Source organism: Nerophis ophidion, linkage group LG22 (assembly GCF_033978795.1).
Source record: "Nerophis ophidion isolate RoL-2023_Sa linkage group LG22, RoL_Noph_v1.0, whole genome shotgun sequence".
Classification (NCBI taxonomy): Eukaryota; Metazoa; Chordata; class Actinopteri; order Syngnathiformes; family Syngnathidae; genus Nerophis; species Nerophis ophidion.
In genome coordinates this window covers 30,020,936-30,046,559 of record NC_084632.1, presented here as the reverse complement: position 1 = coordinate 30,046,559, position 25,624 = coordinate 30,020,936, and the positions used below count along the sequence as shown (strand labels likewise).

Genomic DNA, 25,624 nt, shown 5'->3' with positions numbered 1-25,624 from the left:
TTAATAAATCAGAAACTGATGACATAGTGCTGTATTTTACTTCTTTATCTCTTTTTTTCAACCAAAAATGCTTTGCTCTGATTAGGGGGTACTTGAATTAAACAAATGTTCACAGGGGGTAGAGAACCACTGATTTAAGGAACAGATTAAAACAAATTCAATACATTTTTTTCTTTTCATATTGGGCATACAGTGTATTATCAATGTAGGTCTGATCTGAAACAAACTGGCACTATCCAGAGCACACTTACGGCATGCTAATAAATAGGTTATGTTACCTATATTGCACTTCTGTATCACCCATAAAAGGTGGTTCAGATTATATTTGTCAGCCGCACATGATGTCATGAATGTGAAGTGTCTCCATGGTGACAGCCGGTATAGTACAAGCAAAAACCTCATTTAAATAGGGCGGTCTGCACCACTCTCGCACTTGTATCAATCGCGCACGCAGTCTTAGTAAATCATCCACCACACGCCCACTAAGTGTTGTCACAATTTTTCACTTTGTGCATGCTATTTAGCAATTTTTACTTCGATCTTCGTAGATCAGACCCTAAGTGGTTCTATACTTGCTGGTGTCTTGCTTGTGTATTGAAGTGGTTCCAATTATATATTATATGTATCTCAGGGGGGTTTGCTCATAGCTGTGATCTTCATTCAGTGGACTTAACCTTTCTGCACTGCTTCTAAATTCCACCCTTTTCACTTTACTCACACGACAGCAATGCTGACACGTCAAGAAATAAATATCTATGTTGATATTTCTCAGCGGGCAACTTTCTCTGCTTCCGTCAGCTGAAATTTCATCCTCCTTTTCACTCATTTATCAAATCAAATGATTCAGCCATGCGTTATTACCTTGAAAGCTGCAAATATCAATACAACCCCTTAAAGAATGCACGCACCAGAGCATCTAATTCATTGAACGATCCTTCAGAACATTTCTGACACCGTGTCTGTTCAACTGGTCTATGGTTCCCAAGGCCGTGCTAGTCCATCTAAACGGAAGTATCATCTCACAGGCCTTGATGATTGTCATTCTGTCTCAGATCTGCTTGGTTTCTGGAAGTTTGTGACTGGCACATCTGTCAGCTTGTGGTACCACATGTATTCTATTTCAAGACAGAAACACAAATAAACTTCCATTTAGGATATTTAGGAGGCATCATTTACATGAAATCCTTCTTTGGCTGGACAACAATGATTGATGTTGAGTTGATTACCTCTCACCTTAGTACACGAATGGCTTGACTGACAGGTATGCTCAATTCTCTACGATTATCAAACATGCCACTTAAAGTTGACTCATGGCAGAATGTTTTTTCCCTGATGGTGAATTTCATGCCAAGACATTCTGATCATTATCACAAATTAGGGCCTTTTTTATTATAATTGAATTTATAAAAATATAAATTTTTACTCTGCTGTGTAACGAACATTGCACACAGAGAACCACGCACCAAACAGGCATGTTAGCGAGATATGTTGGTGCCTTGCTCAGAAGCAGACTAGAATCTCACCAACAACTGATGTTACAGTGGGGCAAAAAAGTATTTAGTCAGCCACCGATTGTGCAAGTTCTCCCACTTAAAATGATGACAGAGGTCTGTAATTTTCATCATAGGTACACTTCAAGTGCCAGAGACAGAATGTGAAAAAACAAACAAACAGGAATTCACATTGTAGGAATTTTAAATAATTTATTTGTAAATTATGGTGGAAAATAAGTATTTGGTCAACCATTCAAAGCTCTCACTGATGGAAGGAGGTTTTGGCTCAAAATCTCAGGATACATGGCCCCATTCATTCTTTCCTCAACACGGATCAATCGTCCCGTCCCCTTAGCAGAAAAAACAGCCCCAAAGCATGATGTTTCCACCCCCATGCTTCACAGTAGGTATGGTGTTCTTGGGATGGAACTCAGTATTCTTCTTCCTCCAAACACGACGAGGTGAGTTTATACCAAAATGGATACATGGATGATACAGCAGAGGATTGGGAGAATGTCATGTGGTCAGATGAAACCAAAATAGAACTTTTTGGTACAAACTCAACTCGTCGTGTTTGGAGGAAGAAGAATACTGAGTTGCATCCCAAGAACACCATACCTACTGTGAAGCATGGGGGTGGAAACATCATGCTTTGGAGCTGTTTTTTCTACTAAGGGGACAGGACAATTGATCCGTGTTAAGGAAAGAATGAATGGGGCCATGTATCGTGAGATTTTTTCACTGTGCTTGAAAAAATATACAATAATCAAATGCTAAGCAATTGTGTAATATTATCACGAGGCGAATCCTTACACATTTATAGTCATGTATTATTCTCTGTTACATGCGGCCCTCTAAGAGGAGCCATAACTGCGATGTGGCCCTCAATGTAGATAGTACTTTTTGATTTTGGGGGACGGTGTGGCGCGGTTGGTAGAGTGGCTGGATCTGAGTTTTCCTTGCCCTTATGTGGGCCTACCGAGGATGTCGTAGTGGTTTGTGTTGTGGATTGTGCAGCCCTTTGAGACACTAGTGATTTAGGGCTATATACATAAACATTGATTGATTGACTTCACCCTTGCTCCTGATAGGTCATGGTTAGGGCCTTGTAAGGGTGAATGTGGAAATAGTGAATGTGGTGAATGTGGAAATAGTGTCAAAGCACTTTGAGTACCTTGAAGGTAGAAAAGCACTATATAAGTGTAACCCATTTACCATTTTGTTTAGTTATTGTGTACAACTGACTTTGTTTTTCTCAAATAATTTTATGTGATAAAATAATTTGGAACATGTTAACCGTCAATAGCACTCACCATAAATCAATGGAAACATTTATAGTCAATACATGTGATCTGTATCGGCCAGTCTCCCTCATGGATGATCGGATTGTCTATTTTCCCTGCTTTCTTCTGTCTTTTCCCCCTTTACCAAGATCCCCTCCAGTCAATCAGATAGAAGATAAAAAGTACTTCGATGAGAGTGGACATGAGACAAGGGAAAAAAAACAACAACATTATTTTTATATGTTTCTACCATCTAGATTTCCTCAGGGCTTGGTGTGGTGGAAAGGGGTGGACATAACCTGCACAGGTTAATATTTCTCCGCCTGGTTTGTTCAGAGACGGAGGCGTTTTTCAGACACTGTATGCTTCTTCTTTAGAATAAAGAAATATAAAAACCTGATGTCAAAATTAACCCTATGCATCACAAAAAATAAACACATTGAAGACTGTGAAGTCCCAGGCATTTGATGACTACCATATTGATTTGATCTTATTGAGCACAGAGATTACTATTATTATACAAACTACTATGGTAGAGGCTGGCGGCAGTAAATACCTCGTGTACATTCATTATGCATTAGATTATTGTCTTATTCTCACAATTCAGTGTGTTCTTTTGTTTGAGTGTGTAGTTGTTCACATATAGTTGACTTACGTGGACACAGTTCAGTTAAAGTTAAAGTACCAATGATTGTCACACACACACTAGTTGTGGTGAAATGTATCCTTTGCATTTGACCCATCCCCTTGTTCACCCCCTGGGAGGTGAGGGGAGCAGTGGGCAGCAGCCGTCGCCGCGCTCGGGAATCATTTTGTTGATTTAACCCCCAAATCCAACCCTTGATGCTCATTTAACCCCCAATTCCAACCCTTGATGCTGAGTGCCAAGCAGGGAGGTAATGGGTCCCATTTTTACAGTCTTTGCTATGACTCGGCCGTGGTTTGAACTCACAACCTACCGATCTCAGGGCGGACACTAGGCCAGTGGTTCTCAACCTTTTGTCAGAGATGTACCCCCTGTGAAATTTTTTTTCATTCAAGTAAAATAGAAACTCATTTGTATACTCTAGCCTTTAAATAGACTCCCTTTTTAGACCAGTTGATCTGCCGTTTCTTTTCTTTTTCTCCTATGTCCCACTCTCCCTTGTGGAGGGGGTCCGGTCCGATCCAGTGGCCATGTACTGCTCGCCTGTGTATCGGCTGGGGACATCTCTGCGCTGCTGATCCGCCTCCGCTTGGGATGTTTTCCTGCTGGCTCCGCTGTGAACGGGACTCTCGCTGTTGTGTTGGATCCGCTTTGGACTGGACTCTTGCGACTGTGTTGGATCCATTATGGATTGAACTTTCACAGTATCATGTCAGACCTGCCCGACATCCATTGCTTTCCTCCTCTCCAAGGTTCTCATAGTCATCATTGTCACCGACGTCCCACTGGGTGTGAGTTTTCCTTGCCCTTATGTGGGCCTACCGAGGATGTCGTAGTGGTTTGTGCAGCCCTTTGAGACACTAGTGATTTAGGGCTATATAAGTAAACATTGATTGATTGATTGAAGTACCACCTAATCAGAGCAAAACATTTTTGGTTAAAAAAAAAGAGATGAAGTAAAATACAGCACGATGTCATCAGTTTCTGATTTATTAAATTGTATAAGAGTGCAAAATATTGCTCATTTGTAGTGGTCTTTCTTGAACTATTTGGGAAAAAAGATATAAAAATTGTAGTTCTTGGGGATTGTAATAGAGATCCATCTGGATTCATTAAATTCATTCTATGGATTTCTTCACAAAAAAAGAAATCTTTAACATCAATATTTATGAAAAAATCTAGCTGTCAACACTGAATATTGCATTGTTGCAGTTCTTTTCACAGTTTATGAACTTACATTCATATTTTGTTGAAGTATTATTCAATACATATATATATATATATATATATATATATATGATTTTTGCATTGTTGCTATTTTTGGAATATTTTAAAAAAAATCTCACGTACCCCTTGGCATACCTTCAAGTACCCCCAGGGGTACGCGTACCCCCATTTGAGAACCACTGCACTAGGCCACTGAGTGGGTTCATAGACTGAAGGGTAATTATAACCTGAGAATTCTTGCTGCAGGGTCTATTGTAAAATGGAGGGATGGATGACTTCGTGTTACGATCTTAAGTATGATTTTGTGTTTCTAAAACTAACCTTAAATTGAAAGCGTTTATTTTTAATCGAAGTTAAGGCATCATCCAAGCTTCGGTCTATCGGAACATGAACTGCATGCTGAGGGATTTTTAATTTGCTTTATATGTTAAGCAGAACGGTGCAAACACAAAAAGGTGATTAATCATCAGATATGAACCTGGTTGCCTGCAACACTAGTCTCTTCCAAATAGTCCTAGCAGCCAAACACGCACACACCCAGCAGGACATGATGGATGCCAGCTCTTTTCTTTCAATTTTCAAAGTGTGTGCAGCAAAACGAGAAATGAAGAAAGTACTTCCCACTGATCACATTTCACCCCCTCCATCTTCGCTCTGCTCTCTGCACAATTCCTTCTACACCTCCGATGTATTCTTGATTGGTTTTTATTGCTTTAACTTAGTGTCATTTATTCTTCTGGTCAGCCTCTTTTCTTAAAGGCCTTTAAAAGATACCTTTTATGTTTGAATTTATTTCGGGTTTTATTTTCTTGGCCACATTGACTCATCTTCTATTTTTAGTACCACATTTTCTGGACTATAAGCCGCTAATGTTTTTTCCAACGCTTTGAACCCAGCTGCTTAATAAACGGTGTGGCTAATTTATGGACTTTTCTTCGCTAACGGCCTTAATGTTTTGTATTCAACACACAGTTTTCATGAAAACACTAAAAAGGTGTGTTATTGTTTGTGCTATGGCACCATCTTTTGGACACGTTTGCTTACTGCAGGTGATGTGGGTTGATAATGTACTTCCTGGCCCGTGCCATACAAATATATATATACACACACACACAGTATATACCGTATTTTTCGGACTATAAGTCACAGTTTTTTTCATAGTTTGGCCAGGGGAGCGACTTGTGTGTGAAATTATTAACACATTACCGTAAAATATCAAATAATATTATTTAGCTCATTCACGTACGAGACTAGACAGATTGTTTGGTAAACATATAGCATTTTCTATATGTTATGGTTATTTGAATGACTCTTACCATAATATGTTACGTTAACATACCAGTCACCTTCTCAGTCGGTTATTTATGCGTCATATAACGTACACTTATTCAGCCTGTTGTTCACTATTCTTTATTTATTTTAAATAGCCTTTCCAATGTCTATTCTTGGTGTTGGGTTTTATCTAATAAAGTTTTTTTCCTTCTTTATTATGCATTTTTAGCAGGTGCGACTTATACTCCGGAGCAACTTATACTCCGAAAAGTATGGTGTATATATATATATATATATATATATATATATATATATATATATATATATATATATATATATATATATATATATATATATATATATATATATATATATATATATATTAATCCATAGCTTTTCCGACCCAAAGGATTCTTCATTCATCACTCCAAGCAACATTTATAAGTTTTACAATATAACTAAAACTACGCATACTTACTAAACCGTCCCATGTGTGATGTCTGTAGGAGTGTTTTCATGTATATTTGTACACGCTATCGTAATGTAATTAAGCTAGTTTTGTTAGCATTAGCTAATATGCTAACACATTTACGAGTGTCAGTGTTAGTATTATTAACTAACTATGGCATCCTTTATAAAAATGGGACCCATTAGCTCCCTGCTTGGCACTCAGCATCAAGGGTTGGAATTGAGGGTTAAATCACCAAAATGATTCCCGCCGCTGCTGCTCACTTCTCCCCTCACCTCCCAAGGGGTTGAACCAAGGGGTTTGGTCAAAACCAGAGATTAATTTCACCACAAGTGTGTGTGTGTGACTATCAGTGGTATTTTAACTTTAACTTTTTGTATTGTTTCATGTGCAAACAAATGCCTTACACATTTTTTTTTTAAATAAGGTTATATGTCTCTTTTGTTGAGAAGAATTGTTGCACATTTTTGGTTCGCAGGTTAAGGTTTATTTGAGCATAATGTTAGCTGTTCACAAATTCACCAGATCATTGAATTTCAATATTTTTGATTCAATAAAGTGTTTGAATGTTCTCAATCACTGACATTGGGCCTGATTTACTAAGATCCAAATATCACCCGCTAAACAGTAGGTGCAATCTATAAGACGGCATGTACTATTAGTGGGCGTGTTGCGAGCGATTTACTAAAACTGTGTGTGTAATTGAAAAATAGTGCAGACAGCCTTATTTAAATGAGCATTTTGCATGTACTGTACAGGGCATCACCACGGAGACACTCTCCTTTACTGCTAATTCATATTATCATGCGACATTTTGTTCTGTTTTCAAACATGCATGTATCACTTTTATTGGGCAATTTAGAAGCAATTGTGCAGTGCATCAAAAATGAACCCACTTTAGATTTTTTTTTTTTTTTTGGTGAGAGGCTTCAATTACTCCACTTGAAATGCAAACAAATGCACACATTTTTTTTCAATGAAATTAATATTTTCAAATATATATTCTACTGTATGTGAAAGAAACAAACGTCAGTAAAAAAATACTTCAGTTACACCAAAAGGCATCGATTGATGTGTTTTAATCAGCTCTAAATATCCTCTCGTAGCTATAGAATTATAAAAGAATGTTGCTGAATAGACAATATGTCTAATATTTTCTATTTCTGACCGTCCAAAATGTTGTCACACATGTAGGACGGAGTAGTCCTGTCTGTCTTTGCGGTGCAAGCACAGTTATAAGTGTTGAGAGATCACATTGTGTGTGCTAAATAATTATACTTGCATTTTCTCCTTCCAGTATTGTGGCCATTTTGATGATCAGCATATATTTTGTATATTCACGAAGACAGAAATGCAAAACTGATTGCACGCTTTATTCTGCTCACTTAAGAGACACATTCCACTTTGTACAGGTTTGGTAGATCAGCTTTGCTATAAAGTTTGCACATGTTTTCAAAGGCATCATTTCTGTTTTATCTAGTGTTCATCTAGTGTGTGTCATGATCTCATTTCTAATAAAATGTTTTATTATATATTCTAACTTTCAATTTGAATTTTTTTATTTTTATACTTTGTAACATTTTGAGATTTGAACAAATGCGTTACAAATGTAATTCATTATTATTATTAGTATTATTATTTTTGTTGGAAATGAATTCAAACCATAACCAACCATGCATCACTATAGCTCTTGTCTCAAAGGAGGTGTACTGTCATGACTTATTTGGAGTTTTTTTGGTGTTTTTCTGTCTGTAGTGTCTTTGTTCTTGTCTTGCGCTTCTATATTGTTGTTGATGTTGTTGTTGTCATGTCATGTAAGGATGTACTTTGTGGACGCCATCTGCTGCTCCACACGCTGTAAGTTTTTGCTGTCGTCCAGGATTCTGTTTTTGTTTCCTTTGCAGCCAGTTCGGTTTTAGCTTCGTTTTGCATAGCCATCCCTAAGCTTCAATGCCTTTTGTTTATTTTTGGTTCAAGCATTAGATACATTTTTTACCAGCACACTGCCTCTCGCTGTCGTCTGCATATTTTGATCACGACAAACCATGTTCCCGACATCGACAAAGCAATTAGCTACCTGCTGCCGCCTACTGATATGGAAGAGTATTACACAGTTACTCCGCCGATCTCTAGACAGCACAGACACTCAACGACGGCACATATACAGATTATAATTACTGGTTTGCAAAAAATATTTTTACACACTTAGGTAAAATACACATCACACCAGAATATATATTTCACGGTACACTAGTGTGTCGCGGCACAGTGGTTGAAAAACACTGCTCTAACCCACCTTTTTTTAACACAGTTTTTTTTTGTTTGCCCCAATATTTCTACATATTTTAGAAATTAGCCTGATATCATCATACGACATTTTGACTCCTAGTCATATTTTAAGAGATGTCGCACAAAAAATACCAGATTCTTAGCCTCATTTAAATAGTTCTTTACCTCAAAGACTGTGAGGGCAAAGGGGTGACCCAAGTGTTGCTGGGAGGACAGCAGAACCCTGCGGTTGTCTCCATTAAAATCCACACTGGACAGCAGGTGCAGCTTGGAGTCCACCCAGTAGAGACGCCTATTGGACAAGTCTGGAAATATGAAAAAAAATTAGTTATTCATTAGAGGACATCCAAGGAGAAATGAACAAAGAGTAGTGGTGAAAAAGGGGACAAAGTCATTTCCAATGAAAATAAATAGGGTTTATGACTGCAATGGCCAAGTAGCACACCATCAATCTTACTGAAAGCCGAGGCCCGTGCACGAGAAAAACACTGATGTGATTATAATACTGTAATGCCGCTTGACCTCTCTGTATAGGGAGCTAAGGGGGAATATACAGTATGTGTACTTTATACCTGCAAACTGATTAGGCCTGCTGGATGTTTGGGCACGTTCGCTTTTCAATTTTCAGAACTGTTTACTTTAGTACTTACTGCTATGTGGACTCTGTGAGGCTTTGGTGAACTTGACATTTAACAGAATCGTTTCTACCTGATAATATTCTCAGTGTTGGTCTACCTTTTCAGCTCAGTAATTTAAAGAGCTATAATGACTAGATACTGTAGGTGAAGTGAACACATTTGAGTTGGAAATTATATTTTCTCTGGCAAATTTCATCACAAACTGTACTGTACCATGCCAACTTGTCTTTCTTTTGAATAAAAACACAATTGTCACATACAAAAACATGGTGGGGAAAAAGTTCATTAAAAGCCTACTGAAACCCACTACTACCGACCACGCAGTCTGATAGTTTATATATCAATGATGAAATATTAACATTGCAACACATGCCAATACGGCCTTTTTAGTTTACTAAATTGCAATTTTAAATTTCAAAGGTATCCTTTTGAAAACGTCGCGGAATGATGACACTTATGTTGACGCGTGCTTGTGACGTTATTGGTTGGACCGGACATTTCAGCCCAGCACCACTTACGGCTAAAAGTCGTCTCTTTTCATCGCAAAATTACACAGTATTTTGGACATCTGTGTTGCTGAATCTTTTGCAATTTGTTCAATTAATAATGGAGACTATAAAGAAGAATGCTGTTGGTGGAAAGCAGTGGATTGCAGCTGCCTTTAGCAACCGAAACACAGCCGGTGTTTCTTTGTTTGTTGTGAAGCTTTAACACAGAGCGGTCAAGCGAACACGTTTCTCTACCACATGTCAACCAATTGTGATATTAAGTCGGCTCTTACCGGAGACTTGAGTGGATTATGCGAACTCCTCCTGCAGCTGTCACAAAGGCAGCTGTGATCTTGGCTCCTCCATTGGATTCTCTCAGAGACACTGGCATTCACCGCAGCTCTCCGACTCTCAGGTATGACTTTATAATCTCACTAAAACACTATTAACACAATAAGCAGATAGGGGATTTTCCAGAAATATCCTAGTAAATGTGTCTAATAACATCTGAATCAATCTAACTTTCCTCATCCACGAATCTTTCATCCTCGCTCAAAATATTGAGGAAATCGTCGCTTCTCGGTCCGAATAGCTCTTGGTGGCTATGATTATAAACAATGTGAGGATGTGAGGAGCCCTACAACCCGTGACGTCACGTGCACATCGTCTGCTACTTCCGGTAAAGGCAAGGCTTTTTTATTAGCGACCAAAAGTTGGGGACTTTATCGTCGATGTTCTCTACTAAATCCTTTCAGCAAAAATATGGCAATATCACAAAATGATCAAGTATGACACATAGAATGGACCTGCTATCCCCGTTTAAATAAGAAAATCTCATTTCAGTAGGCCTTTAAAAACACATTGCATGAACAGAACCATGTGTTACGTTTTTATGTTGGCGTTGTTGTTTTGGACTCCAGGATGCAGAGCAAGAAAGGCAAAATACTGTGCAGGCAAGAAGTCTATTGAATTGGAAAACACAGGTGGAGCAAAAATCTAGTGCAGCGTGGAAGTGCACAGAGAACAAACACTTGTCAGCCATCATCAGACATCAGACATACTTTATTAATCCCATTCAAGGTCAGACAAACATTACAGGGAGACAGAACAGGATCGCTAACGGGTCTGCCAACTTGCGGCGCCCCTTGTAAAAAAGGTGAGATACATACAGGTAAACAAGTGGGGGGAATGAGAGAAAAACAAGGTGCAATGCAAAAAACAGAGTGATCCGGGACCAGGTGAAACTAAATAAGCTACATTAAATAATGAAAAACAGGTGCACTGGCAGGAAACTGATCTGAATGTGTCAAACGGAGCAAAACAAGAAGTACAACTATCCAACCAGTACAACCCAACTAAGAGCACCAATACAGGAAATGATACAAACACAGGAAAATGGCGAAACAAGGTAACGACTTTCACATGGGATGATGACACCATGGTGATTATGGCTCCAAGAAACCCCTAATAATTATTTATTATTTTAATTACTCTCATTATTTCAAACTTTTCACATACCTACAGTTCATACATGTTTTGACCCAGTGGTTGCTATTCATAGTTATGGAATGTCATGTCTTAAAGGCCTACTGAAATGTGATTTTCTTATTTAAACGGGGATAGAAGGTCCATTCTATGTGTCATACTTGATCATTTCGCGATATTGCCATATTTTTGCTGAAAGGATTTAGTAGAGAACATCCAATATAAAGTTCGCAACTTTTGGTCGCTAACAGAAAAGCCCTGCCTTTACCGGAAGTCGCAGACGATGACGTCACCCGTTGATGGCTCCTCACATCCTCACATTGTTTTTAATGGGAGCCTCCAACACAAAGAGCTATTCGCACCGAGAAAACGACAATTTCCCCGATAATTTGAGCGAGGATGAAAGATTTGTGTTTGAGGATATTGATAGCGACGGACTAGAAAAAATAAATAAATAAATAAAGTTAAAAAAAAAACGACATTACATTGGGACGGATTTAGATGTTTTTAGACACATTTACTAGGATCATTCTGGGAAATTCCTTATCTTTCTATTGTGTTGCTAGTGTTTTAGTGAGTTTAACAATACCTGATCGTCGGAAGGTTATGTCTACGGGTGTCTTGAGGCCAGTGTCTGATGGAAGTCGACGACAGCTGTACGGACGGCACAAGCTCAGCTGATCTCCGGTAAGAAGCGACTTTTTACCAAAATTTTCTCACCGAAAACTGCTGGTTGACATTTGGTCGGGAACCATGCTCGCTTGACCGCTCTGATCCATAGTAAAGTTCCCCTCCGGGAATTTTAAACAAGGAATCACCGTGTGTTTGTGTGGCTAAGGCTAAAGCTTCCCAACTCCATCTTTCTACTTTGACTTCTCCATTTTTAATTGAACAAATTGCAAAAGATTCAGCAACACAGATGTCCAAAATACTGTGTAATTATGCAGTTAAAGCGTACACGTCCGCTTTCCGTGACGTTTTCAACAGGACACTTCGCGGGAAATTTAAAATTGCAATTTAGTAAACTAAAAAGGCCGTATTGGCATGTGTTGCAATGTTAATATTTCATCATTGATGTATAAACTATCAGACTGCGTGGTCGGTAGTAGTGGGTTCCAGTAGGCCTTTAAAGGGGCTGTTTGCAACGTTTATGCAGAGGCCTACAGGGCGCAAACTTTACAGAGTGTTGTAAGCATTGTATCTCGACCTCTTCTTTTCTATCTCCCCCACTTAACTTGCACATGTGTCACAACTGAGCTGAACTGGGCTTTTATTTGGTTCTATTTGCAGTACAGGATGACAATCTATTGTGTTTATAATATGTTCCTATTAACATATGCTATGTATAACCTACTCTATTTATATCCTTTAAAAAATGTATATTCTTGTGCCTTTAATTAATTTATTGCAACACAAATATTTAAGCTGTGATAGAACTGAGGCTCTAATTCTGTATATTCAACACGACTGCAAAGTAACACCAACAACAATATTATTTTTAAATGACAGAATTAATCACACTTGAGAATTACAATCTTTGTATAGGCATCATATTTTACCCATCCTCATTAAATTGTGGTCGGTAAGCGTTGCCGACCTTTACTTTCCTGACTAACCTGATAAGTTTGCCGCTCTATATGAAATCAGAGACTGTAGAAAAACAATCTACCACTGTTCCCAGCTGTATACAGCTCAGAAAAAGAATTAGTTTTCATGAGTATGTCGTGACCTCTCAATTCCACAGAGTGTGGCAACTCAATGACTCTGTTTCTCCACAGGCAAGGGCACTGAGAAACATTTTGCTTCTGCTGCAAAGGGAATTGAAAGCGATAATGGGAGGTATCGACAGAACAGTGCGTCTGGCGTATTAATTCTAAGGTCCATATTTGTTGGCTTAATACAGTGGTTCTCAACCTTTTTTCAGTGATGTACCCCCTGTGAACATTTTTTATTTTTTTGTCCTGTCCAGCTTCTCAGGCAAATCATATAGTTGATGTAGATGCCCATATCGGCTGTTCAGATTTACTTTACAAAAGAAAAGTGTAGGATATTTCTCTTGTTGCCTTATTTGAATTGGACTTTATATTATACACCCCACTAGCAACAAAACGCAGAGTCCCCCTCCGTGCGTCGGTTGAGGTGGGCAGGGTTGGGGGCACGGGGATGTATAATATAGTCAGGAAGAGTCATGGATGCAAAGGATTCTGGGTATTTGTTGTGTTGCGTTTATGTTGTGTTACTGTGTGGGTATTCTCACGAAATGTGTTTGTCATTCTTGTTTGGTGTGGGTTCACAGTGTGCTGCATATTATTCGTAAGAGTGTTAAAGTTGTTTATATCACAACCTTCAGTGTAACTTGCATGGCTGTTGACCAAGTATGCCTTGCAATCTCATATGTGTGCAGATAAAAGCAGCGAAATGCATGCGTCCAGCCGGCACGCAGATAGCATGGCGTGAAGGCGGGCACGATGACATGTTGAAGAGTACGTTAAAAGTAAAGCCATCCCATCACGGCACGCCATCAATATTGTAGTCCCTCAATATTGTAGTCCGAGTGAAGATTGGAGAATGTTAACTAAGAGTGATGTCCGGGAGAGGCAAGAAAATCCGGACCCCCCTCCCAAATAATCGGGGTGGGGGCGGCGATTATGCACCTGAGCCACATCAGAGTGGCCAAAGAGCCGCGGGTTGCTGACCCCTGCCCTAGGGCAACAATGTTGATATATGTTTGATGAAACGTGAAGATTTTTTAAATTCAAGTACCCCCTAATCAGAGCAAAGCATTTTTGGTTAAAAAAAGAGCTAAAGAAGCAAAATACAGCACAATGTCATCAGTTTCTGATTTATGAAATTGTATAACAGTGCAAAACATTGCTCATTTTTAGTGGTCTTTCTTAAACTATTTGGAAAAAAAGATGCAAAAATAACTAAAAACTTGTTGAAAAATAAACAAGTGATTCAATTATAAATAAATATTTCTACACATAGAAGTAATCATCAACTTAAAGTGCCCTCTTTGGGGATTGTAATAGAGATCCATCTGGATTCATGAACTTAATTCTAAACATTTCTTCACAAAAAAAATAAATCTTTAACATCAATATTTATGGAACATGTCCACAAAAAATCTAGCTGTCAACACTGAATATTGCAGTGTTGTATTCCTTTTCACAGTTTATGAACATACATTCATATTTTGTTTAAGTATTATCCATCCATCCATTTCCTACCGCTTATTCCCTTTTGGGGTCGCAGGGGGTGCTGCCGCCTATCTCAGCTACAATCGGGCGGAAGGCGGGGAACACCCTGGACAAGTCGCCACATCATCGCAGGGCCAACACATTATTCAATAAATATATTTATAAAAGATGTTTGAATTGGCAGGCCCAAGCGCATTGTGAGGGTCTGCTGGGAACGTCTGGCAGAGTCTCCTGTCAGAGAGAGTTTCAATTCACACCTCCGGGAGAACTTTGAACATGTCACGAGGGAGGTGCGGGACATTGAGTCCGAGTGGACCATGTTCCGAACCTCTATTGTCGAGGCGGCTGATTGGAGCTGTGGCCGCAAGGTTGTTGGTGCCTGTCGTGGCGGTAATCCCAGAACCCGTTGGTGGACACCAGCAGTGAGGGATGCCGTCAAGCTGAAGAAGGAGTCCTATCGGGTTCTTTTGGCTCATAGGACTCCGGAGGCAGTGGACGGGTACCGACGGGCCAAGCGGTGTGCAGCTTTAGCGGTCGCGGAGGCAAAAACTCGGACATGGGAAGAGTTCGGGGAAGCCATGGAAAACGACTTCCGGACGGCTTCGAAGCGATTCTGGACCACCATACGGCGCCTCAGGAAGGGGAAGCAGTGCACTATCAACACCGTGTATGGTGCGGATGGTGTTCTGCTGACTTCGACTGCGGATGTTGTGGATCGGTGGAGGGAATACTTCGAAGACCTCCTCAATCCCACCAACACGTCTTTCTTTGAGGAAGCGGTGCCTGGGGAATCTGTAGTGGACTCTCCTATTTCTGGGGCTGAGGTCGCTGAGGTAGTTAAAAAGCTCCTCGGCGGCAAGGCCCCGGGGGTGGATGAGATCCGCCCGGAGTTCCTTAAGGCTCTGGATGCTGTGGGGCTGTCTTGGTTGACAAGACTCTGCAGCATCGCGTGGACATCGGGGGCGGTACCTCTGGATTGGCAGACCGGGGTGGTGGTCCCTCTCTTTAAGAAGGGGGACCGGAGGGTGTGTTCCAACTATCGTGGGATCACACTCCCGGTAAGGTTTATTCAGGTGTACTGGAGAGGAGGCTTCGCCGGATAGTCGAACCTCGGATTCAGGAGGAACAGTGTGGTTTTCGTCCTGGTCGTGGAACTGTGGACCAGCTCTATACTCTCGGCAGGGTTCTTGAGGGTGCATGGGAGTTTGCCCAACCAGTCTACATGTGCTTTGTGGACTTGGAGAAGGCATTCGACCGTGTCCCTCGGGAAGTCCTGTGGGGAGTGCTCAGAGGGTATGGGGTATCGGAATGTCTTATTGTGGCAGTCCGCTCCCTGTATGATCAGTGTCAGAGCTTGGTCCGCATTGCTGGCAGTAAGTCGGACACGTTTCCAGTGAAGGTTGGACTCCGCCAAGGCTGTCCTTTGTCACCGATTCTGTTCATAACTTTTATGGACAGAATTTCTAGGCGCAGTCAAGGCGTTGAGGGGTTCCGGTTTGGTGGCCACGGGATTAGGTCTCTGCTTTTTGCAGATGATGTGGTCCTGATGGCTTCATCTGGCCGGGATCTTCAGCTCTCACTGGATCGGTTCGCAGCCGAGTGTGAAGCGACTGGAATGAGAATCAGCACCTCCAAGTCCGAGTCCATGGTTCTCGCCCGGAAAAGGGTGGAGTGCCATCTCCGGGTTGGGGAGGAGACCCTGCCCCAAGTGGAGGAGTTCAAGTACCTAGGAGTCTTGTTCACGAGTGGGGGAAGAGTGGATCGTGAGATCGACAGGCGGATCGGTGCGGCGTCTTCAGTAATGCGGACGTTGTATCGATCCGTTGTGGTGAAGAAGGAGCTGAGCCGGAAGGCAAAGCTCTCAATTTACCGGTCGATCTACGTTCCCATCCTCACCTATGGTCATGAGCTTTGGGTCATGACCGAAAGGATAAGATCACGGGTACAAGCGGCCGAAATGAGTTTCCTCCGCCGGGTGGCGGGTCTCTCCCTTAGAGATAGGGTGAGAAGCTCTGCCATCCGGGAGGAGCTCAACGTAAAGCCGCTGCTCCTCCACATCGAGAGGAGCCAGATGAGGTGGTTCGGGCATCTGGTCAGGATGCCACCCGAACGCCTCCCTAGGGATGTGTTTAGGGCACGTCCAGCTGGTAGGAGGCCACGGGGAAGACCCAGGACACGTTGGAAAGACTATGTCTCCCGGCTGGCCTGGGAACGCCTCGGGATCCCCCGGGAAGAGCTAGACGAAGTGGCTGGAGATAGGGAAGTCTGGGCTTCCCTGCTTAGGCTGCTGCCCCCGCGACCCGACCTCGGATAAGCGGAAGATGATGGATGGATGGATGGATGTTTGAATTGTTGCTATTTTTAGAATATTTTTAAAACATCTCATGTACCCCTTGGCATACCTTCAAGTACCCCCAGGGGTACGCGTACCCCCATTTGAGAACCACTGTCTTAATAGATGAGAGCCAGACATGAAGGGAGCTCCAGATGTTTCTTCTCAAAAATCCCACCTCATTTAGACCCTTTCATGGTGTTGACTGCCCTTCAATTATATTGCCAAAGAAACAGACTAATTTCCCCTTCTTAGATTGCCTTGTATTTTTTTTATATTCTCCCTTAAATTCAGTTTAGAGGCTGCATTCCCTTTATGAGGGTCATTGTTGAGCTGGAGCCTACTTTGAACAAAAAGCGATGTACAGTGGAACCTCTATTTACCAACCCCTATTTATACAAACTTTACGATTTATGAACTAGAGACTAACTAAAAATATGCTTTGTTTTAAAGTGCGCAAACATTTCATCCATACAACTTTAACATTTGACAACCAAATAATAAAACAAGGTGACTCGGTAAAAAATCTGGGTATTATCATCGACCGAAATCTCTCCTTTGAGTCACACATTAAAAGCGTTACTAAAACGGCCTTCTTTCATCTCCGTAATATCGCGAAAATTCGCTCCATTTTGTCCACTAAAGACGCAGAGATCATTATCCATGCGTTTGTTACGTCTCGTCTCGATTACTGTAACGTATTATTTTCGGGCCTCCCCATGTCTAGCATTAAAAGATTACAGTTGGTACAAAATGCGGCTGCTAGACTTTTGACAAGAACAAGAAAGTTTGATCATATTACGCCTGTACTGGCTCACCTGCACTGGCTTTCTGTGCACTTAAGATGTGACTTTAAGGTTTTACTACTTACGTATAAAATACTACACGGTCTAGCTCCAGCCTATCTTGCCGATTGTATTGTACCATATGTCCCGGCAAGAAATCTGCGTTCAAAAGACTCCGGCTTATTAGTGATTCCTAGAGCCCAAAAAAAGTCTGCGGGCTATAGAGCGTTTTCCGTTCGGGCTCCAGTACTCTGGAATGCCCTCCAGAGTACAGTTCGAGATGCTACCTCAGTAGAAGCATTTAAGTCTCACCTTAAAACTCATATGTATACTCTAGCCTTTAAATAGACCTCCTTTTTAGACCAGTTGATCTGCCGCTTCTTTTCTTTCTCCTATGTCCCCCCCTCCCTTGTGGAGGAGGTCCGGTCCGATGACCATGGATGAAGTACTGGCTGTCCAGAGTCGAGACCCAGGATGGACCGCTCGTCGGGACCCAGGATGGATCGCTCGCCTGTATTGGTTGGGGACATCTCTACGCTGCTGATCCGCCTCCTCTTGAGATGGTCTCCTGTGGACGGGACTCTCGCTGCTGTCTTGGATCCGCTTGAACTGAATTCTCGCGGCTGTGTTGGAGCCACTATGGATTGAACTTTCACAGTATCATGTTAGACCCGCTCGACATCCATTGCTTTCGGTCCCCTAGAGGGGGGGGGGGGGGGTGGTTGCCCACATCTGAGGTCCTCTCCAAGGTTTCTCATAGTCAGCATTGTCACTGGCGTCCCACTGGATGTGAGTTCTCCCTGCCCACTGGGTGTGAGTTTTCCTTGCCCTTTTGTGGGTTCTTCCGAGGATGTTGTAGTCGTAATGATTTGTGCAGTCCTTTGAGACATTTGTGATTTGGGGCTATATAAATAAACATTGATTGATTGATTGATTGATTGATCCATTGTGTACCTGTAGAGCAACCACTGGCGGCGGGTTTGTTGATCTCCGTCAGCATGGTAAAAATGGTAAATGGGTTGTACTTATATAGCGCTTTTCTACCCCTTTTTAAGGAGCCCAAAGCGCTTTGACAGTATTTCCACATTCACACACACATTTACACACTGACAGCAGGAGCTCTCCATGCAAGGCGCTCACCAGGACCCATCAGGAGCAAGGGTGAAGTTTCTTGCCCAAGGACACAACGGACGTGACTAGGATGGTAGAAGGTGGGAATTGAACCAATAACCCTCAGATTGTTGGCACAGCCACTCTACCGACTTCGCCACGCCGTCCCCTAATAGCTACTTTGTGTGCATTTAAGTGTTTTTTTTACCCTTTTTACAGCATGTTTCTAGTTTTGTTAGCCTAATATGAATCCAAATAAAGCAATGTACAAGCAATGTGTGGTTTGAAACATTCAGAAAGTATCCACAGCGTTGTCAATGCTGCCTTCTCCCACCGCCCCTCCCTTCTGCTGCATGCCAAAAAGATATGTGCACCACAAGTTTAGTGACGATGTGTCTACGTGTCAGCAGGGCAGCTGAAAATGAGGACAGTTCATCTAGTTGTTGTTTTGGCTTTGTTATTAAATAGAAAGTTGAATATATCCCCCCTTGCTATGTTTGGTATACAGTACTGTGGAGAGCTTATTGATTTTTAAGCGAACAAACTTTAACTAAAATATGGACTTTTGTCAAAGCTGGGACACATAAATCATGTTTACATTATTTCTTGAGGAGAAATTTGCTTTAAAATACTAACTTTTTTATTTATGAACCCTGTTCAAAAACGAATTAGGTTTCTAAATCGAGGTTCCACTGTATTATACGCCCTGGACTAAGTCAATCACAGGCCAAGAATAGATAATCAACCATTCACCATACTTGCCAACTTTGAGACCTCCGAATTCGGAAGATTGGGGGTGTGGGGGTTTGAAGTGGGCTGGGTTGCGGTGTGCGAGGCGGGCCGGGGGCGGGGTTAAGGGGGGAAGAGTATATTTATAGCTAGAATTCACTTATTTATTTGCACATATACACACACATAACACTCCTCTCTACTCATTGTTGTATTTGAAAGTGCAATGCTTTGCAGCCAGTAGCAAAGCCTTTGAAGGAGCATAGGTATGGGCAGCATCTGTGACATTTAATTTGCAGGAAAGGAGTGAGTTTAGGGTTGAATTGTCCAACCTCGTTCTATGCTCTGTCACTATCTTTTTTTGGACATTACTACTTGCCGTAGTTTTGAAGCAATTCATGATGGGATTCCGGATGCTGTGTGTCAGTGTGTTAACTTGCCGGCCGGAATAAACACACGCTGAGAAATAGCTCCGTGCCTGCCTACTTTATTCGGTTATAGATAAATTTATAGATAGCGGAGACATATATAATAGTCTCCTTCTTGTTGTGTGTGCAGTTATGCACTCTCCAAAAGCCGTAGATGTTATAACGTGACTGTTTATATGGAGGAAAAGTGGACGTGACAACCACACTCAGGTCCGGCTGGAAATCGGGAGAAATTCGGGTAATTGGTTGTCCCGGCAGATTTTCGGGAGAGGCACTGAAATTCGTGAGTCTCCCGGAAAATTCGGGAGTGTTGGCAAGTATGCCATTCACCATTCAGTCTCCAGTTAACCTAACATGCATGGATTTGTGATGTAGGAGGAACACCCCAAGAAAACCCAAGCACGTCAACCCCACAAAGACATGACCAAGAATGGATTCCAACCTTCAATCTCCTGACTGTGAGAATGAAATCCATTCCTATTCACGTTTTCTGCAATTTTTTACCTAGGGTTATTCCATTTGGCCATTCGATGTGCTCAGACACCAGAACCTGTCGATCCACTCCATTCATCCCGGCTTTTTCAATCTTCGCCTGATCTCCCCAGTCGGACCAATACAAAAATCTGTGAAATAATACACAAAAACATTCGTTATTATTTGAACATGTTCATAGAGTACACAAACATCATTCCATCAAGACAGCTTCAGCACCTCTTACAATCTTTTCTGCTGACAGTGTTACACTAATGATAGTTCTGGTTATACACTTCACAAAGAGTGGGAGAATAATATCATTATGACATAATTGCAATAGCTCCATCATATGAGCAAAACATGTCAATGTCTAAGTAAATGGCTTCCCGCGGTGGCATGACACCTAGTCATTACAGCCAGACACTAAAAATACAAAGTTATTGGTCGACTACTTTGCAACTTCCGCTGTTCCTGCAAGACTTAATTATTTTTTTACAAGATTTTAGAGTGTGATTGGGATTTGAAGAACATTTGTGAAGTCATAGGTCACAGTTCTTACATCCATACTTGCTAACCTTGAGACCTCTGATTTCGGGAGGTGTGCGGGGGGGGTGGGGGTGGGGGGGGGGGTGGGGGGTTGAGGTTTGGCGAGGGCCGTGGTTGGGGGCGGGGCGTTGTTAGGGGCGTGGTTAAGAGGGGAGGAGTATATTTACAGCTATCCATCCATCCATTTCCTACCGCTTATTCCCTTTGGGGTCACGGGGGGCGCTGGTGCCTATCTCAGCTACAATGAGGCGGAAGGCCGCGTACACCCTGGACAAGTCGCCACCTCATCACAGTATGTGTAGAAATCTTCATTTATAATTGAATCACTTGTTTATTTTTGTTTTTAGTTATTTTTATATCTTTTTTTCCAAATAGTTCAAGAAAGACCACTACAAATGCGCAATATTTTGCACTGTTATACAATTTAATGAATCAGAAACTGATGACATAGTGCTGTATTTTACTTCTATATCTTTTTTTTTTCAACCAAAAATGCTTTGCTCTGATCAGGGGGTACTTGAATTAAATAAATGTTCACAGGGGATACATCTCTGAAAAAAGGTTGAGAACCACTGCTCTAAAAGCCGTAGATGTTATTGTCACATATGCATGCACAGTAAATGGCAGTATTGTTCTGTTTAAGAGTGTCACAACATTGCTTTTCATGGCAGACGAACTGCTTTACGATAGACGAAAACGTGACTGCTGTTGTTGTGTGTCGTTGCCGCGCTGGGAGGACGTTAATGAGACTGCTTAACAATAAACCCACATAAGAAACCAAGAACTCGCCCGCGAACATTCTACAGTTATAACGTCATTGGGCAGGCACTCTGTTTATATTGTGGGAAAGCGGACGTGAAACCAGGCTGTCGGCACGTCACTCGGGTCCGCATGGAGCTGGAGGGGGCGTGCCCCCCAGCTTCACCTGAATTTCGGGAGATTTTCGGGAGAAAATCTGTCCCGGGAGGTTTTCGGGAGAGGCGCTGAATTTCAGGAGTCTCCCGGAAAATCCGGGAGGGTTGGCAAGTATGCTTACATCTTACTCAATGCAACTGAGGAAAACCTAACCTTATAATAATAATTTTATGTTTGCATTGAAGGACTGGAGCACTTTCAGTACGCTTAAAGTGCTTTGGACTTGCATTTCATGAAAGAAAGGTGCCATTCGAATAATATGTAATCACTATTATCCGTCTATATCAACCATGCCATTACTCTCCGCTGTGTATGACACAGAGAGAGTAGAGTGCTGCCATTTGCATATATTTCACACGAGTGTAGAGATAGTGATGGCTTCATGTCAAATATATAAAATGGGGATATATTGTACTTTGTGAGCTGCTAACAGTGGGATGCTGCGCTATTTCCTTTCAAGTTATACTTCTTAAACTAAACTATTGACCTTTTAGGCATGATTTTTATTTTCTAACAGTGATGCACATACATCATAAATAATATATTCATAAATAGGAATGTTTTGATCAATATCTTCGGCCTCCAATCCTGATTCGATTTTTTGGCCTTTGATTTTGACTCGAAATCCGATATGACAATGGTTTATGGTTTGAGTTTATTTCGAAAATGTATACAATTAAAACATGGTTCTTCACGATTTTCAGTTTCTTTCTTCAACAAGTAGGAAGAAGCAGAGCAGAGCTTATTTAATTAGCCCTTTTCCATTTTATAGCAATTGCAACACTTTAGTTCACTTCCTGTTCTCAATTTGTTCACACTCTACTCCATAAATTATCCAATTCTAAAAATAAACAGTGAAGTAAGTTGTATTTTATATAGTGAGATGAATAAGATTATCAATAAGTTCAAAATGTTTATCATGATTCTTTTTCTCTGTACTTTGTAAACTCTTTGAGGTCGAACAGTTTCTTAAACGAATTTATATTAGTACATTGTTTGATTTCTTAACGTAATCAATTCCATAATTTAATTCTATATACTGATATACTAAAGGTTGCAAGTGTTGTACGTACGTGCATAACAATCGTTTAAGTTCCATTTTTCTTATTAGTAGTTTATAGAACTGAAAGTGTTTAATAGCAGGTAACCAAAGTAAACATAATAAAACATATATAAAGTGTATCGTATTAAAAAGTATAGCATTGGTGTAAATTAGAAAACGTGTTGAAATTGTGGTATTGAATGCTACATACATTTTTTTTTCAACAATACAGAGTGAATAAACAAAAGCAAAAACTACTGTTGTCTCCCATTTATATGTATCTAGAAACTTACTCCCTGAGTTTGTAAACTTGTCTGTAAATTGTTTGTAATCCACCCATCCAGCCATTTTCTACCACCTGTCCCTTTCGGGGTAATAAGAACAAAAAAATAATATTATTAATCAAATTCCTTCAGTATAATTTTTATACTGATACTATACTAGGTACCGATAATATCGACATTCGGATCGGTCAGTCCTATCTTAAATTGAGAATGTAGTCGATAGCTTCTTGTGTCTCGTCCTGCTCTGTGAGTGTGTAGCATGCTTAGCCATTCCTTGTCCTCTTGTCCTTCAGTCATAGTTTTATACTTGGAAGACCTTCCTGGAATTCATGCAACTCTTGCACGTGTGTAACAACTTATCCGGAAATGCAATTGTGTCACTCCCGAGCGTGCATCCCTTTTGAAGAATACACAAACCCTGTTTCCATATGAGTTGGGAAATTGTGTTAGATGTAAATATAAACGGAATACAATGATTTGCAAATCCTTTTCAACCCTTATTCAATTGAATGCACTACAAAGACAAAATATTTGACGTTCAAACTCATAAACTTTATTTTGTTTTTGCAAATAATAATTAACTTAGAATTTCATGGCTGCAACATGTGCCACAGTAGTTGGGAAAGGACATGTTCACCACTGTGTTACATCACTTTTTCTTTTAACAACACTCAAAAAACCTTTGGGAACTGAGGAAACTAATTGTTGAAACTTTGAAAGTGGAATTCTTTCCCATTCTTGTTTTATGTAGAGCTTCAGTCGTTCAACAGTCAAGGGTCTCCGCTGTCGTATTTTAGGCTTCATAATGGCGCCACACATTTTCGATGGGAGACCGGTCTGGACTGCAGGCGGGCCAGGAAAGTACCCGCACTCTTTTTTTATGAAGCCATGCTGTTGTAACACGTGCTGACGTGGTTTGGCATTGTCTTGCTGAAATAGGCAGGGGCGTCCATGAAAAAGACGGCGCTTAGATGGCAGCATATGTTGTTCCAAAACCTGTATGTACCTTACAGCATTAATGGTGCCTTCACAGATGTGTAAGTTACCCATGCCTTGGGCACTAATGCACCCCCATACCATCACAGATCCTGGCTTTTGAACTTTGTGTTGACAACAGTCTGGATGGTTCGCTTCCCCTTGGGTCCGGATGACACGATGTTGAATATTTCCCAAAAAAATTTGAAACGTGGACTCGTCACACCACAGGACACTTTTCCGCTTTGCATCAGTCCATCTTAGATTATCTCGGGCCCAGAAAAGCCGGCGGCGTTTCTGGATGTTGTTGATAAATGGCTATCGCTTGGCATAGTAGGGCTTTAACTTGCACTTACATATGTAGCGACCAACTGTATTTAGTGACAGTGGTTTTCTGAAGTGTTCCTGAGCCCATGTGGTGAGATCCTTTAGAGATTGATGTCGCTTTTTGATACATTGCCGTCTGAGGGGATCGAAGGTCACAGTCATTCAATGTTGGTTTCCGGCCATGCCGCTTACATGGAGTGATTTCTTCAGATTCTCTGAACCTTTTGATGATATTATGGACCGTAGATGTTGAAATCCCTAAATCTCTTGCCATTGCACTTTGAGAAACGTTTTTCTTAAACTGTTAGACTATTTGCTCACGCAATTGTGGACAAAGGGGTGTACCTCGCCCCATCCTTTCTTGTGAAAGACTGAGCATTTTTTGGGAAGCTGTTTTTATACCCAATCCTGGCACCCACCTGTTCCCAATTAGCCTGCACATCTGTGGGATGTTCCAAATAAGTGTTTCATTAGCATTCCTCAACTTTATCAGTATTTATTGCCACCTTTCCCAACTTCTTCGTCACGTGTTGCTGGCATCAAATTCTAAAGATGATTATTTGCAAAAAAAAAAAAAAAATGTTTTTAAGTTAGAACATTAAATATGTTGTCTTTATAGCATATTCAACTCAATATGGGTTGAAAATGATTTGCAAATCATTGTATTCCGTTTATATTTACATCTAACACAATTTCCCAACTCTTAGGGAAAAAGGGTTTGTAATTCTTAGCCATGTAAACAATGGGACACGGCTGCAGTAAAGAGGTAAATATCGTTTTGGGCACAGACTTAATTTAAATATCAATACCTTTTATTCTGATACAAAATTTGGGAACTGTATCAAACAACTTTAGAGTATACAACACTTCTAAGGCAGGAGAAACAAAGATGTCAGTTCACGGAGCATTACTTGAAAACCCAGGCAACAACACAATTGGCTGACTAAGTTGACTGATAGCCAAATATTTAAGGAACTTGTGTGAGAAGTAAGATTATCTATATGTAGGAATGTCTATGAAAGTTTCTCATCCAGGTCTTTGCGATCGTTTGTATGCCCTGAAATATATAGGCTTTGGCCAAATATGTCAAAGTATCTATGTGGCTTTGAGACGTGTACCTTTACCCTTCAGTGTGTTGTTTTTATGTAAAACTACAAAATCCAACGGAAGGTAAAACTTGGTAATTA

At 40.9% G+C, this 25,624-nt stretch overlaps 1 protein-coding gene across 5 annotated transcripts in view; it reads right to left on the bottom strand.

Annotated features, from left to right (window-relative positions):
- Positions 1 to 25,624, bottom strand: part of lrp8 (low density lipoprotein receptor-related protein 8, apolipoprotein e receptor) — a 438,760-nt gene that overhangs the window by 55,826 nt on the left and 357,310 nt on the right. For all 5 annotated transcript variants that reach the window (XM_061883665.1, XM_061883666.1, XM_061883663.1 and 2 more), the window contains exons 12-13: positions 20,379 to 20,497; positions 8,845 to 8,984 (exon numbers count right to left, since the gene is read on the bottom strand). In XM_061883665.1, coding sequence (XP_061739649.1) covers positions 8,845 to 8,984; positions 20,379 to 20,497 — 259 coding nt within the window. The remainder of the gene's footprint in view (positions 1 to 8,844; positions 8,985 to 20,378; positions 20,498 to 25,624) is intronic.